Here is a 15,260-nt window from a genome sequence, read left to right on the forward strand (position 1 = left end):
GAACTTTAGAGTGTATAACTTGGAGGATGGGAATATTAATCCTGAAGAATACTGTGGCAGGAGTTGTCCTGACTGCTGCTGGAACTTTAGAACCAGGCCAGAGACTGGCATGAGATGGTTTTATTTGGCCTGTATGTCAATGAATGAGTTATTGCATTGGTGCATGGACAGCATTTAATTTGGAAGGAACACCTGCTTTCAAGAGCAGCACTTTGAGGATGTAAGATTTAAGAAAATGATTGCTCACTTGACTTCTTAATCAGATTTCCCAGTTCTCTTTTTGTGAATTATTTAGAAGAAGGACTGGATTCTTTGACCTGTTTAAGTTTTCAATATTCTTGGATAAGTGGCCCCATCTCAGGATGAGTGGCCCCAATAGACTACTACCAGTTTATAGTTCATTCGGATTAGTTGGGCTCTTGTACTTTAGCTAGTCTCAAGAAAGTTCAACCTATCTGTATTCTAATCAGGTCATAATAATTATATATGTAAAGTATTAGTCATAGATATAATAATAAATATGAATCATGCACTTAAGAGTTTTATCATTTTTCTACTTTAAATTTTTTTCTTTTGGAGAAATTTACATACATATGGTGAAAATGTAAAAATTAAATTTCTTATCTTTAGAAAAAGAAAAATAGTTTACTACCAGAATATCTGTCAATGAAATCAGCTACTTTTAAGAGATGTGTGAATCTTATTCTGAAAATAACTTAACAAACTTGCAGTGGAAGAGAAATTCTACATCTCATAAAACTTGTCTACCAGCTACTATGATAAGCAATACAATTCATGATAAAACTTGAGTAACATCATCATTAAAGTCTACATTGTTTAAAGCTTTATTAAGCTTGACTATATGAAGCTGGCTTTGTAAAGTCAACATGCCATTCTGATCCATTCAACTCAACATTGCTTTAAAATCTTATCCAACGTAAAAGAAATAAAGAAGTGAAAACAGGCAAAAAAATAGAAGGGAGAATAAAACCATTTTTTAATTTTCCTAACTATTAGAAAAGCAAAGAGCCCAGCAACCTCTTAGAACTAATAGGTAAGAATGTTTGGTGAATGCCATGTCAACTTTTAAAAATCTGTAGCATATTTATATGCCAATATTAATTTATTAGGAAAATAGCAGAAAAAGATAATAGCAACTATAACAACAAACTATAATGCCAAGTAATAAATCTAAAAATCTGAAAGACCCCAAAAGGAAGATTTAATCACTTTTATTGAAAAATATAAAGCATGACATAAATGGAGCCATAAGCCTTATGCCTGAATATTAAAACAGTATGTCACAGAGGTGATTTTTCTCTACAAATTACTCCCCTAATTTAAGAAATTCCAATCAAAATATCAACAGGGTTTAAAAATGAAATTTGAAAAGCTCTAAGAATTACAATTAAGCTCTAAGAATCATGATTTATAAAGTTTTGCTAGTTGAAACAATGCAACATACTATTTATCCATTAAATGTATTTATTAAGTGCTTATCATGTTTCAGGAACTATTCTGAAGACCTGAGCCACATCAGGAATAAAACAAATATATTAACTCTTACTGAGCTTATTGTTAAACTGTATGGAAGATAGTAAATTACAAATACTATAAATAAATCATAAACTAATTTTTTTAGAGTGTATTATGACATTTAACAAAAACTTAAATCAAAGTGAGAACGTTAGCCATGCAGATATCTGGAAGAAGGCACAAGCACATCCAGTGTCAACAGGATGTCAATGTGGCTGAGTGGAGCTGGTGATGAAGTCAGAAAACACAGAACACCAGAGCATGTACAGCTTTGTGGAAATGTGAAGCAAGTGTTGAGTTTTTGAACAGCTGATTGACGTGTTCAGATGTATGTCTTAAAACATCATTCTGATTCATACCATGTTGACAATGGATCTCAGAGGAGCCATGAGAGATGTAGAGGGACCTGATAAGAGGGATTACAATAATGGAGGTGACAGATGATAGAGGTTCAGATTATAGAAGTTAGAGGAAAATGGTCAGATTCTGAATATATTCTGAAAGTAAAGCAAATAGAATTTCTTTATATTTTGATGTGGGCTGTGAGAGATAGTTAGAATATTTGGAAAAGTAAAGTTTCCAAAACCTGAAATGAAGGAGATGGAGCAGGTTTTGGGGGGATATAAACAAGTTTTTGACACTTTAAATATGCAGTGTCTTTTAGATGTACAAGTATGTTCAACATGTGGTGCAGTAGACTTCTTGAGTCTAACTGGTTATTGGGTAAAGATTCATAATAGTTTATCAGATGAATTGTATTAATTGTGTGAAACTGAATGAAATTTCCGAGACAGTGTAAATAGAGAAGATGAAGAGGATTGAGGCCTGGGACACCCCAACATTAAGAAGTCAGGGAAGAAGAGGATGACCCAAGAAAGGAGACAGACAAAGCTACTGGTAGGTAAGACAAAAACAGTGTGGTTCCCTAGAATGCAAGTAAATAAAGTGTATCAGGGAGGAAAGAGTGATCAGCCATGTCAAATGCTGTGGAGACATCAGCTACAACATACATCTGAACATGTCAATCAGCTGTTCAAAAACCCAACACATGCTTCACATTTACACAAAGCTGTACACGCTCTGGTGTTCTGTTTTTTCTGACTTCATCACTAGCTCCACCCTAACCACACTAACATTCTCTTGACTTTGGACATGCTCATGCCTTCTTCCAGATATCTGCATAGCTAACATCATCACTTTCATTAAGTTTTTGTTTAAATGTCAAAACATAATCTAAAAAAAATTTAGTATATAATTTATTTATAATGTCTGTAATTTACTGTGTTCCATACAGTTAAACAATAAGCTCCATAAGAGTTCATATATTTGTTTTATTCCTGACGTGGCTCAGGTTGACAACTGACTATTTAGTGATGACTATAACTGGCCATTTAGTTTCTATGAAGTGGTAGGGCAAAGACCATGTCAGAATTACTTTACAAAAGAATGGAAAGAAAGCAACTGGAGACAGTGGGTAGACAAGCTTTTTTGACAGAGCATTGCTGCAAAGATAACAGAAAACACAACAAATGCTGGTAGGGGACAAGGGACTAAGTAAGACCTTTTTTATAAAAATCAAGTCAGAAGAATTTTGTAAATTATATTGGATAAGTAAAGAGGAAAATTTGATGACAAAGGAAAGAAATGTAAGAATTGCCGGAGAAACACACTTGGTAGCACAAGATATCCAAGTAGTATAGCAAATTTTTCTTTGTCCAACATTCACTTTTGAAAATAACTTTAAATCTCATCATCAAATAAGCACTTTTAGCCTCTTAGACACAGGAACAAGTTTAAGACTTTGTTTTAAGCAAATACTCTTCTATTTTGAAATCCATGAAATCAACGAGTTTATATGCTGTCTTTTTAAACCCATAGGTAAATTTTAATAACTATACACTTATTCATCTCAGAACTCTCTGTTCACAGTTATATAATTTTAAGCCAGTAATGTTTGCTGTATAAGCATTATAAGAATCAAATATAATAACATATATAAAAGTACTTTTAGAAAGCTATAGGAGTCTTTATTAAAGTCATTTATCTTGTTCTTATTTGCTTTTACTCCTTTGTTAATGAAGTTTCCAGACAGGTTGGAAGAATAATTTGCCAGTCTTCAAAGGGACGGAGCCAGGCAGGGATACCCTGCAGAATCTTTATTCTGCCATGAGCTGCTATCCTGCAGAGTAAGGCCATCTCTGGCAATTCTGCATACTAAGTTCTCCTCTTGAAGCTTGACAACATTAAAAATTGAATTACATAAGGATGAGTCACAGGATGGCCTAATCTTGACTCTTCTTGATGTTTTTGTGAAGCCATCATAAGGCCTCCAGGGCTAATTCAGTCTATGTATCTAGGACTGTACCTTCTCTTTCCAAGATTACAAATTCATAAACCCATTCTCCTGTTGGTTTCATTGTTGAAATTTTAATTGAAGAATCAAAGAGAAATATACGTTTGTGTGTGTGTGTGTGTGTGTGTGTGTTATTAGGAATTGAAATTAAATATAGGGGATCTGTGAACAGAAAAGTAGTGCTACCCAGATGTAAAAAAATCCAAATGGTAACTACCTCTATAAGAGAGAAACAATAATGCATAAAATGAGCTATAGCTGACAAGGCTCAGTTTTGGTGCCAGTAGCCGACATGAAGTAAGGAATATATATAATAATGGCTAACACACATATAAAATATGAAAAAGTTTCATTATAGAAGTTGAGAGTAGAAAGGTAGTTGATACAGACTGGGGTCAGAAGGAGAGAGGGGAGAGGAGAGATTGGTCAATCAGCACAATGTTTATAGTTAGAGGGAATAAGTTCTGGTGTTTCATTGCACAGTAAGGTGATGTAGTAAGCAAAGTATGATATATCTCAATATAGGTACACGAGAGTATTTTGAATGTCGTCACTATTAAAAATGGTAAATGTTTAAGGTGTTAGGTATGCTGATCATCCTGGTTTGATCATCGTATTGAAACATCACACTGTACCCCTAAACATATGTGATTGATTGTCATTTGACAATCAAACATTTCTTAAAAAGAGAAGATTCAGCTTGGTTCACTCGGAGTATTTAAGTTCGAAGTAGGAATGATAAAGTCAAGTGGCCTGAAAAGTGAGAAGAGGCCAGCCAGCTTGGGAAGCCCTCATGCAACATTCTAAGCCTATGTTACATGTATAATTTAGTCACTGGAACATCAACAGCCTTCTCCACCATTAGTTTTGTGAAGAACCAAAATAGTTCCTCAGTAACTAATATATAAGAACTACAAAAAATGCATTACATATACCTAAGTGTAATGATTTTATGAAAGTTCTGTTTCAGTTTTACATATATACATAAACACAAATGTATACATACATATTGACACATTGAACAAATGAGTCATGCATGGTAAAGAACTGAAATTAAATTGTATTTCTTATGGTGGGTAGCAGACAGGTGAGTCCCTCGTGATCTTAAAGCTGAGGGCAAAAGAACAAAGAGGTTCACATGGGTTAATCTAAATATCTAACAATTATAAGTCAAACTAACAATCAATCAAATATAAATATATTCTATTATCTTTCTTGACAACACACATTTAATTTGACTGTTAGACCAGATTTTAATAAATACTTCTCAACTATGAAATTCCACACAAAACTTTGTCACCCAAATATGGCTCCTGCACTGTAACCTTCTGCTACTCTCTTCCTAGCCTCAGTTCCTTCCAGAGTACTCATCAGTTTTGCTTCATTATAGGGTCAATGCTTCAGCCAGTGCTTTCAAATCTTCAGTAACCCCAGCAATTGGAACTGCTTGGAACACTTTAGATCTAGCGGGTGATGCACTGGGAAGCATGCAGACCACTGAAGTGTCTCTTTGGAAGAAGCCCACAAGGACCTTGGAGGTAATCTAAGATCTGTTTGATCAGGGATTCTGGGCTTCCAGGTACCTGGCACACAGTGAGGAAGGGGTAGAGGGTAGTTCATAGTTGTGAAGTTTCCCTTGGTCCCATGCACTCCTCATTCTGTACAGAAGGACACAGATGGCCAGAGCAAGGCTCACTAAATCGTGGCCGTAAGTCATGGGCTCCTCTTGTCCAGGTTTAAGAGCCACACTCACAATGGTCAAGTATTTTAAATGTCACTTCCTTAGAGGGTCTATTCAGAGTAAAAACTACTTAGAAGTTGTGAGGGAAAGTAATAAAATAATTTATTTATTAAGATATATTCTTTAACAGAATAAAACAATCAACTCTAGAAATCAAAAGAATATGTATAATTATGAAAGAATACATTTCCTGAAGTGAAGGAGTGTGACAGTATGATATCATCTGGAGGTGAGATAATTTGTTCCAGACAAGCCATTTCCTCTCTGTTTCCTTATCTGAAAAATTAAGGGAAAACATTTAACTACAGCTATACAAAAAAAAAAAAAAAAAAGATAAATGTATACAAAAATGTAGAGCTAATGATTTTTTAAATAAATAATATGTAATTAATATATATAATTCCTTGCCTAAAATACTTCCATGTCTTTCGATTGTGCACTGAATAAAATTGGACTCCTTACCAGAAGTGACAAGAATTTAAATGATCTGGTATTTTCTAACTGTTGTGTCCAGTCTCCAGCTGTTCTCTACCTTGACCACTAGATTCCAGTCACCCTGATATTCTTCTTTCCCAGAGAACAACAAAGTACATTTCCAGCCTTAGTTCACCTGCATCAGTGTTTTCCTTGCTTCAAAAACTCTTGAAGCTGGGGCTGAGGCTGTAGGTCAGAGGTAGAGCCCTCGACTAGCTCATGCTAGGTGCTGCGTTTGATCCTCAGCACCACATAAAAATAAAATAAAAATAAATTTAAAAAAAACTCCTGAAGCTTTTTCATATGGCTGATTTCTTATGCTTTTATTTTAACCTCTAATATCTTGTAATATTTCTTCTAAACTCTATTATCGTTTTAGATATCACATTTCTCATATTTTGTAATAACCCTTCAGGCATCTTTATGTGTCAATGTAGATTCTTACCAAATTTATTACAGGTGCTATATCTTCTGAATCTCTACCATTGTCTAATATTCTATTGATCCATATCACTTAGCAAATATTTGCAGCTAAGGTATAAAATTGGATGTATAAAATTGTGAGGGTGAGCATTATTATCTCTTTTACAAGAGCAGTATGTTTATTTTGAAAATTTTCAAATTAACTCCTTTCAGAAAACAACAGAAAAAAGATTATTGAGCCCAGTTCTGAACAAGGTAAAATTCCGTGCTTTGAAAATTTTTATTATTTTATTACTATTTATATTCTTCTAAAACAAAGAAGTTTAAGGTCATGCAAAAATCATTTAAACTTCTGCAGTTTCAGTTAAGCTTATTATTTTTATTGTTTTTATTTTAAAAGTATTAATAATTATAGGTCTTTTCATGAGTAATAAGAGCTATTTCAGAGGGTGTTTTATGAGACTATTTTTGTCAACTATTTTGTCAACAGAGTTCTCAAGCCACTGATATAAAACAATCTCCTGTTGGCTAACAACTTACCCTGACTATGTAATTTAAGTAATTTTATTGCCTTAAAAAAGGGTAATCCTTGTGACTAGGATTGGTCACATTCTGAAAGCTCCATTAATATCTAACAATAGCTTTGCATTTCCCTCCCGAACACCAGCTTTGCAATTTGCAAATTAACACTAGAGTTATCCTATACTGATAAGCTTTATTATATAGATACTCACCTAAATAATAACCTATTTTCCTCTGTTTAACTGTACCTTTAAAATGTTCTCAATAAAATATTAGGTGATAACCTTTAAATTATAATGTCAGGTTAAGAAATGAGGTATAAAATGAATCATCCTGAGAAATTAATCACAGGAATAATATGAATTGAAATGTAGTTATCTTTAAAGTTAAAGTAAATATTTCACAGTATTTTAGTATATAATTTTAGATTACCCTGAGGGATATGAGCATGGTATTAATAAGAGTATACCATTATTCCCAAACACCTGGAAATCATACTGCAATCAGGGAACATAAAAAAAATAAATATCAATCATCACAATGTTTAAAAACCTTAGTTATACCCACACAAAGAATGAGTGTGTGAGCAGTGGTCCAGAATTTCTCTTCTTTGTTGGTTGAAATGCCTTCATCAAGAATTGGAATGCAAAAAAAAGTTACAGACAAATGCTTTAGGTCAGCAATGACTCAGCATCTTTCATGCATACACTTGTATGTAAGAAGTCCAAAAGAGATGAAAACAAAGTATACAGAAATGCTGGTCCTAATTCTGTAAATAGAACCATAAAACTAATCTGATAGAAATAATCTTGCATTCTGTAATGTTTGGATACATTAGGGGCTGTACCTTGAAAAACAGCATAGCCATGTGTAACTGCAAGATGATCATATGTTCTGAGTCATGCATCATGAGAAAATATTTTCAACACTATAGAGTGTACTCACACCCCAGTAGATGACATAGCTTACTGTACCCATGTATGGCATGTAGCATCCTATATGCTATCTATTGTAGACTGCAACACAACAATATCTGAAAAAATTAAATGAGCTTTCCTTTCTCCCCATCTGTAGGAGTCCTACAAGAATGCTTAGGGATCAAGTCGTTTATTAGTGGATACACAAGATCTCAAGTTCTTTACACTTGAGAAAGACTCTTTTTCAATTATGAACTGGAGTTGCACAGAGTGTTTTAGAAAACAATATGTTGTACATGTCCATGAGAAAGGCTAGAACCTGAAGCCCATATCATATCCAAATCAATGGGATTCTCTAATTATCTGAGGAGAGCAACAACAGTCAATTACTGATGACATAATTTAAGCAAAACAGCAATGGAAATGTTCATGATGGTTTTCCTAAATTTTGTTCTAAATACAAATGTTTTGTCTGTCTTGCTAATATGTTGACTGAACTAATATTAGTTTATGTAACTGAAGAAAAGAAAGATACTTTTTTTTTTCTAATCCCAGCCATAGCTTATAAAATCTGACTCTACAGTTGCAGTTAATATTTAACACTTAGCTTGGACTTCTATAAAACTCATGGATAAAGGCCGAAAGAGTGAAGTCTTCAATGAGAATCTGTTTATTTCTCAGCCACCATAATTGAAGCCCATCTGTGGAAATTAGTCTAGTTTACTCAGTTTCCCTTGTACTTGTACTTGAAGGAGAAAACACAAGAAGCTCTTCCATTTGTTTCAAAAGCACAAGTAAGGAAATGTCCAATTTAGTTTTTGATAAGAAACCAAATGCCACTTGCTTTGTTTTCCAGTCACTATTTTCTTAATCTCTAGGTTTTAGAATCTCTTGATGGTCACAATTATACCAATTTAGCTACCTGACTCATGTGGTCTTAATGATTAAGGGAACTTGACATCCAGAGTAATAGCTTGTCACAGGCAAATACTTTTTGGAGAGTCTTGTGAGTTCCAAACATCTGATATGCAAATTTATGAGGAATTTTCATCTAATTCCATGTCCTATCAGTGATTTACCTCCTTCTTCTTACATTGGAAACAAATTTAGCACAGAAAAGGTCTTTTGCTAGTGGCCTTGTTTGTTCTTCCAGAACAAAACAAGGAAAATACCAAGTCAAATAAGAGGTTACCAAAAAGTTTTTGCAGTGATAAACAATAGATTACTCATCAATTATACATAATAGCACTTAAAATACTTGATAATTCAACCACTGCTATTGCATTTTGAATAGTTCTGAATTTATGTATGTGTATATATATATATATATATATATATATATATAATTTTCATATATATGTGTGCGTGTGTATAAATAGACACACATACACACATACACACACTTTAGATTGTATACTTTATAGCAGTGTACTATGGTGCATGTCTATAATCCAGGCTACCTGAGAAGCTGAGTCAAGAAGATTGCAAGTTCAAGGCTAGTCTGAGCAACTTAGCAGGACCCTGCCTCAAAATAAAGAAGAAAAAGCACTGGAGATATAGCACTGTGGTACAGTGCCCCTGATTCAATCCCCAGTATTGCAAAAAATAAAAATAAAATAAAATAATTATATATTTTATATATTTATTATATATGAATTCAATTGTATACTTGAATTATTTTGAAAAGAATCAAATTAAGAGTAAGTAAAGAAAAATTTAAATATGTATATTCATAAGTACAGACAATATTTACACATATGTATTATTTTTAAAATAATCAAACTAATAATAAGTAAGGTGGGAAATCCCCATAAACCTTTGAACAAAAAAAAATCAAAATTAAAGAATGTTCTTGACATGGTTTTTATACCCCAAATCCCCATCAAATTATATATAGCAAGTAAAAATTATCATGGAAGAGTATGTCTCATGTGTCAGACCTTTTCGTGGACTTTCTGGCCGGGTTCCATCCCCTCAAGATGCTCTGACTCTGTGGATCCCTCACTTGATGCCATTTTTCTTTGTATATGAACATTTTGCTCCCGCAAGGCAACAATCTGCAAAATAAAAACATTATTCCTTTAAAACTTAAACAGACTAAAAAAAATTGAATTGTTTGTGGTTAATAACTAATGGATACTAATAAATGGTCAAAAACTAAACATTAAATTTTACTCATATTATTTCAAAAATATTTAAAAAATTTAGACCAATGTTTTAAATATTGAGAATTCATAAAACCTCTCCTAAGAAAAGGTTAAAGCTTTGTGAAATTTATGTAAGAAATACTTTCTAATCAAAAAATTTACCTAGTTGGAAGCTTATCTAAAGGAAGATGTTGATCTGACCCATGTGTAGTTGATTCTGAAATTACTTTTGAAATTAATTTGTGAGGTGTCATAAAAAGTCTTATTGTCTTTACTTTCAAAGTATGTAAGAAACATAAATGAAAAGATTGAAGGTTGAAGTTTAATTATGGTCATAATTGTTTACCCTGCAGTGGTAGCACATTTGCAATTTAAAAACAAGCAAATACAGAAGCTGGATTTAAATAATTTTGTAACATTATCATGAGCATTTAGAATTAAATTTGTCTCAACTATATTTTAGTGTCCATTAACTTAGCATTTCTCATCTAAGTTTTCTTATTCTGCAAAATATTTCAGAAGCAATTAATTTTTGCAATTTCCAGCTCAATTTTATAGACATGATTATTTCAACTAAGAAATAGGTTCTCAAGTAGTTGTAGTATACAGGAGATTAGCAATATACACAGTGAAGTACAGTATTCTGACCCTTTTAAGACTGTATTTTAAAATAGATTTTTATGTAGACACATAATTTCAATATATTTTTCTTTATGTTAATGTCATAATTTATTTTACAACAAATGTTATTATTTTATCAACTCAAAAAATAGTATTTGATCTAGGATAGATCAATTTGTGGTATTTAAAATACAATAAATGATATTGATATAATCCACAATAGGTATCAAAACATATAAAATTGATATAATATTTGAAATGATGAGACCAACGTATCACACACATAAATAATTACTAAATAATGTTAAGGACATCAAGAGGTTGGGTATTTGTGGTGTTGCTGTCAGTCAATACTTTAGTACCTGAATCTGCCAAAATGTGCCTCTGAGGTCAAGTGAACTTACACATGACTCCTGGCATCTGAACACATGGCCTGTCATTTCATCAGGGCAGATCATCACATAATCAAGAATAGCTATGTGAATGTTCTCTCTCTTGTATCACTGCAATCACTAAATAATTGGTTCCTTCACTCTCATTCTTGCAAATCTACAACCTGTTATCCACAAAGCCACCAAGTGCATCCTTATCTGGAAGTTAAGTTGTACTACCTTTCAGCTTCCTAAAAATCTACAATGTTTTCCCAACTTATTTAGCTTATATTTAAACTAATTACAAGTTCTATCCTATCCTATATGATCCCTTTGATTTGGGAACACTAGCCTCTTTTTATTCCTGAAACATACCTGGAACTATCTTCCCTGGAACTGAGGAACTCCTTTGTCTTTTTACCTGAGATATTTTTTCTGTCAGAGCTGACAATATCCCAGTGTTCAAAACTCAGCTGAAATGACTCCCCTCAGAGACAATGCTCCTCGTCAGATGACACTTCTCACAATACATTCCTATTTATTCTATATGAGTCTGTAGCATTTATTAAAGTGAAATATTTTATTCCTTTATTTATTTCACTTTGCTTGTTTATGCAGCCTGCAGAAGTCCTGTAATATCACATGGGTAACTCATTTTCAAAGGTATAATTCACTGAAAATAAAATTTTCATATGAAACAGCCACCTTATTATATGCAGGCTATTCCATAAAATATGTTGACTGAATTAATGAATGCCAATGAAAATAACGAATGTAAACCTGATTAATTCATTGAGTAACAACAGAAAAAGATGTTGAGTGCATGAGAAACTTCAGACATTCCTTTTATATTGGGTAACATGGAAATGGGTTACATCAAAGGAAAAACAAGAGAAATGAAAAAGCTTCTGATAAAAGCATTTCATGTGACTTTAACATATTGCCTGTTGTACAAAATATGTTACTATTGATACAGTGAAATGTTTTGATGAATTTTTAAAAAATGTAACTATTATGTGCCAACATTCTACAAGATAACACCCATGGCTTAATAGATATGTTAAGACAAAAGTATCAGTACATTAAAAAATTCTATGCATTTTCTTCTAGTATTTAATCTACTTAGAAATGAAGCAAGACCATTTTATAAAACATTCATACATGAAATTTAACTTTCAGTTAACTGATGAATTTCCATTTGTCTAATATGGAAATTAGATAAATTCTAACTAATTTGATAAATTCTAACTATGTTCTAGACCCTAAAAGGAAAACAGAAAAGGCAAGCCATCTATAAAATTTTGCTGAATTATTGAAAAGATGAATTAATACCCCTATTTAAAAAACATGAAAACACTAAATTCATTGAGAAAATACCATACACAAGCATGATTATGTCACTGTTAAAAAATTATAAACTTAATTAAATTTTTCCCAAGTGTGTGTGTGTGTGTGTGTGTGTGCGTGTGTGTGTCAGTTAATTCCAAGAAAGACATAGTTTTCAGACACTAACATGCAAACTTTTTAAAATAAGTTAAAAAAAAAAAAGAATCTTTTCAAACAAGAGAACAAGGTACTCAATTCTATGTTCTCTATCACTCTAATATGATTCTATCCTGCTCCGTATTCTCCAATAACAAATTATTCTGAGTAGTTATAAAAGCAAAGCTTCAGCATTTAATTGTTACTAGCTGATTCTCCTTTTTACTCTGGGGGAAGTGAGGGATTCTCTCCTAGTAATTTAACTTTGGGGGTTGAGCCATCTCTTCAACATGTTCTAAGAGTGAGAAGGTCACCGGTCACCCCCAGATCACTGGTGTTAGAGGTAGTACAGGCCTCTTGAGAAAATTCTTCCAGGAGAAGTGGACACAGGAGAAGGCTGAAAAGTCAACTGGGAACCGCAAACAGAATAAAAAGTGGATAATGGTCTCAACACATTCTGTGAGGTCTCACTGACAGGGAAAGCTATCAGAGGGAGGGCCCATGCAACCTGACTAGAATACTGAAGTAGGTCTGCATCCTTACTGCTAAACAACATGGTCTCCTTCAATAGGATGACAGCGAGTGAGAGGAACCACTTCTACAGAAGCCCCATTACACATTTTTTCCATAATTATCAAAAAGCACTCAAAATCCACTATGTACAAGCACTAAACTACCTATATCTGAGAAAGAGGCACTATTCATATTTTTAAAGACGATTAAACTAACATAAAGTTAGATAAATGAAGAGAATTGCTACAGTTTGAATGTGTGTATCATCTCAAATATGTTGACACTCAAGATGCAATGTGATAGTATTAAGAGGTGAGGACTGAAGGAGGAGATTAAGTCATGAGAACTCTGACTTCCTAAGTAGGATTAATATCCTTTATAAAATGGGTTGAGAGAAATAGTTAGACTAATTTGCCTTTTCTATCCCTTTTTACTATGTGAGAACATAACTTTCAAGGTTCCATTTTGAAAATAGACTGGACCATCACCAGATACTGAACTTGCTATACCTTTACTCTTGGGCTTCCTGAAATCCAGTATTGTGAGAAGTGAGTTTCTACAGTTTATACATTACCCAGTCTCAGACATTTTGTTATATCAGCACAAATGGACTGACAAGAACTAAGTAGGAATTAAATAAAAGTTGACTCCATAGATTTGAACTTTCTGCATTATTACAGTGACTCACAAGGTTCTGCATTTGCATTTATATTGTATTAAATCAAGGGACCATAATAAGAACTGGAGAAGAAGAACTGGAGAAGAAAGCCCATACAACTTGACTAGAATAATGAAGTAGGTCTGCATCCTCACTGTCCTTTTCAAGAACAGATACCTTCTCACCCTGGAACCCTTTGTAATCAAAGGTTGGACCCTTCCCTAGATAGATTCACACGTAAGCAAAGTTTTGTGTGCATTTTTTGGGGTGTTAATACACTCATGGCTTATGGAACTCTGTTCAAGAGAAAGTTTCTAAAATCACTTTAACTGATGAGCCAGCATTAGTCAAGTGTCTTTTAATCCAACATCCCTTCACATTTTTTCTTAGTAACAATAGCTTATATATTGGAGAAATTTCCTTTCCTATTTTAATCTCAGCAAGATTTTCAACCAAGGAGTCAATGGCTCATGAAAAAATAGGTGGGCACATGATCCAATCTAGGACAATTGGAGTTCTTCAAATGCTTCTGGATGAACTGGGATTGGGGAAAGGGGATTCTCCCTATCTAGTATAGAAGATTCGCTTGTAGAATATGACTGAGATGCTGTTTTCATCAGTTCCTATATATGGATAAAATAGGTGTAAAAGAGATGGATCCCTGAATAATTATTTTGGCTCCTATTCTAGCCATTCTTAATTCCCCTCTACCTATGGCATTAATAATATGAAACCAGAATACCTATTGTATACCAATATTAATTTAGAATGTCTTTTCTTTCACTTGCAACAAACAATGTCCTTGCAAATGCATTAGAGAACATTTAAAGCAACAAATAATATGAAATATGTAAATGGAGATATGTAAATGCAGAATATCTTAAGAATTCACCGGGAGATAATAGCAGAAGGCAGAAGACATTTTGGGTGGATAGAAGAGCACAGGATTATTGTATTCCCAGTACTTTGTATTCATAGTACTCTAGGTTACCAAGAGAAAACAAATCTATATATGTATATAGATATCTGAGAGATGATGGAGGACTGATGGACTAGCAAAGCTAAAGTGTTCAAACTTAAACTTGGTATCTCTGTGCTTCTTTCTTTCTGGCTTTTTGCTTTGTCCTGATCCTAATCTGTGTTTCTTGGTTGCTTATCAAGCTTCTGACACCTGATCCATTACTTCTGGGCAGTCCAAAAATCCGTGTATTTGTGAGATAGTTTTCCAACTTTCCTTCTTGTCATTGTCTCTGTCAGGTTGTTTTTGGCTGTTATCAATTTCTAACTCCATATAATAGACTACAGGTGGTCTTGGTGACTAGTATTTCCATCTGGAAAATTTCTGAACCCTCATTTATTTTTCTCCTAGATTATATTTGTGACACTTCTAGCTCTTATGCCAGAATCTCCTCTTTGCCTTTGAGTTACTGTTTTCTTTGACATCTGGATAGATCAGTTCCTTTCTCATACAGCTGTTGAACACTGATGACTTAATAGGCATT

The 15,260-nt window shown here is 33.3% G+C and overlaps 1 protein-coding gene across 7 annotated transcripts in view; it reads right to left on the reverse strand.

Moving 5' to 3' along the window:
- The window catches only part of PPFIA2 (PTPRF interacting protein alpha 2), a gene marked incomplete at both ends in the record, with an annotated part of 453,530 nt that overhangs the window by 120,071 nt on the left and 318,199 nt on the right, over window positions 1-15,260 (reverse strand). For all 7 annotated transcript variants that reach the window (XM_081311622.1, XM_081311628.1, XM_081311626.1 and 4 more), the window contains one exon: window positions 9,907-10,023. In XM_081311622.1, the coding sequence (XP_081167748.1) occupies window positions 9,907-10,023 (117 nt within the window). The remainder of the gene's footprint in view (window positions 1-9,906; window positions 10,024-15,260) is intronic.

This window comes from Spermophilus citellus, assembly GCF_964194105.1.
Source record: "Spermophilus citellus genome assembly, chromosome: 10".
Classification (NCBI taxonomy): domain Eukaryota; kingdom Metazoa; phylum Chordata; class Mammalia; order Rodentia; family Sciuridae; genus Spermophilus; species Spermophilus citellus.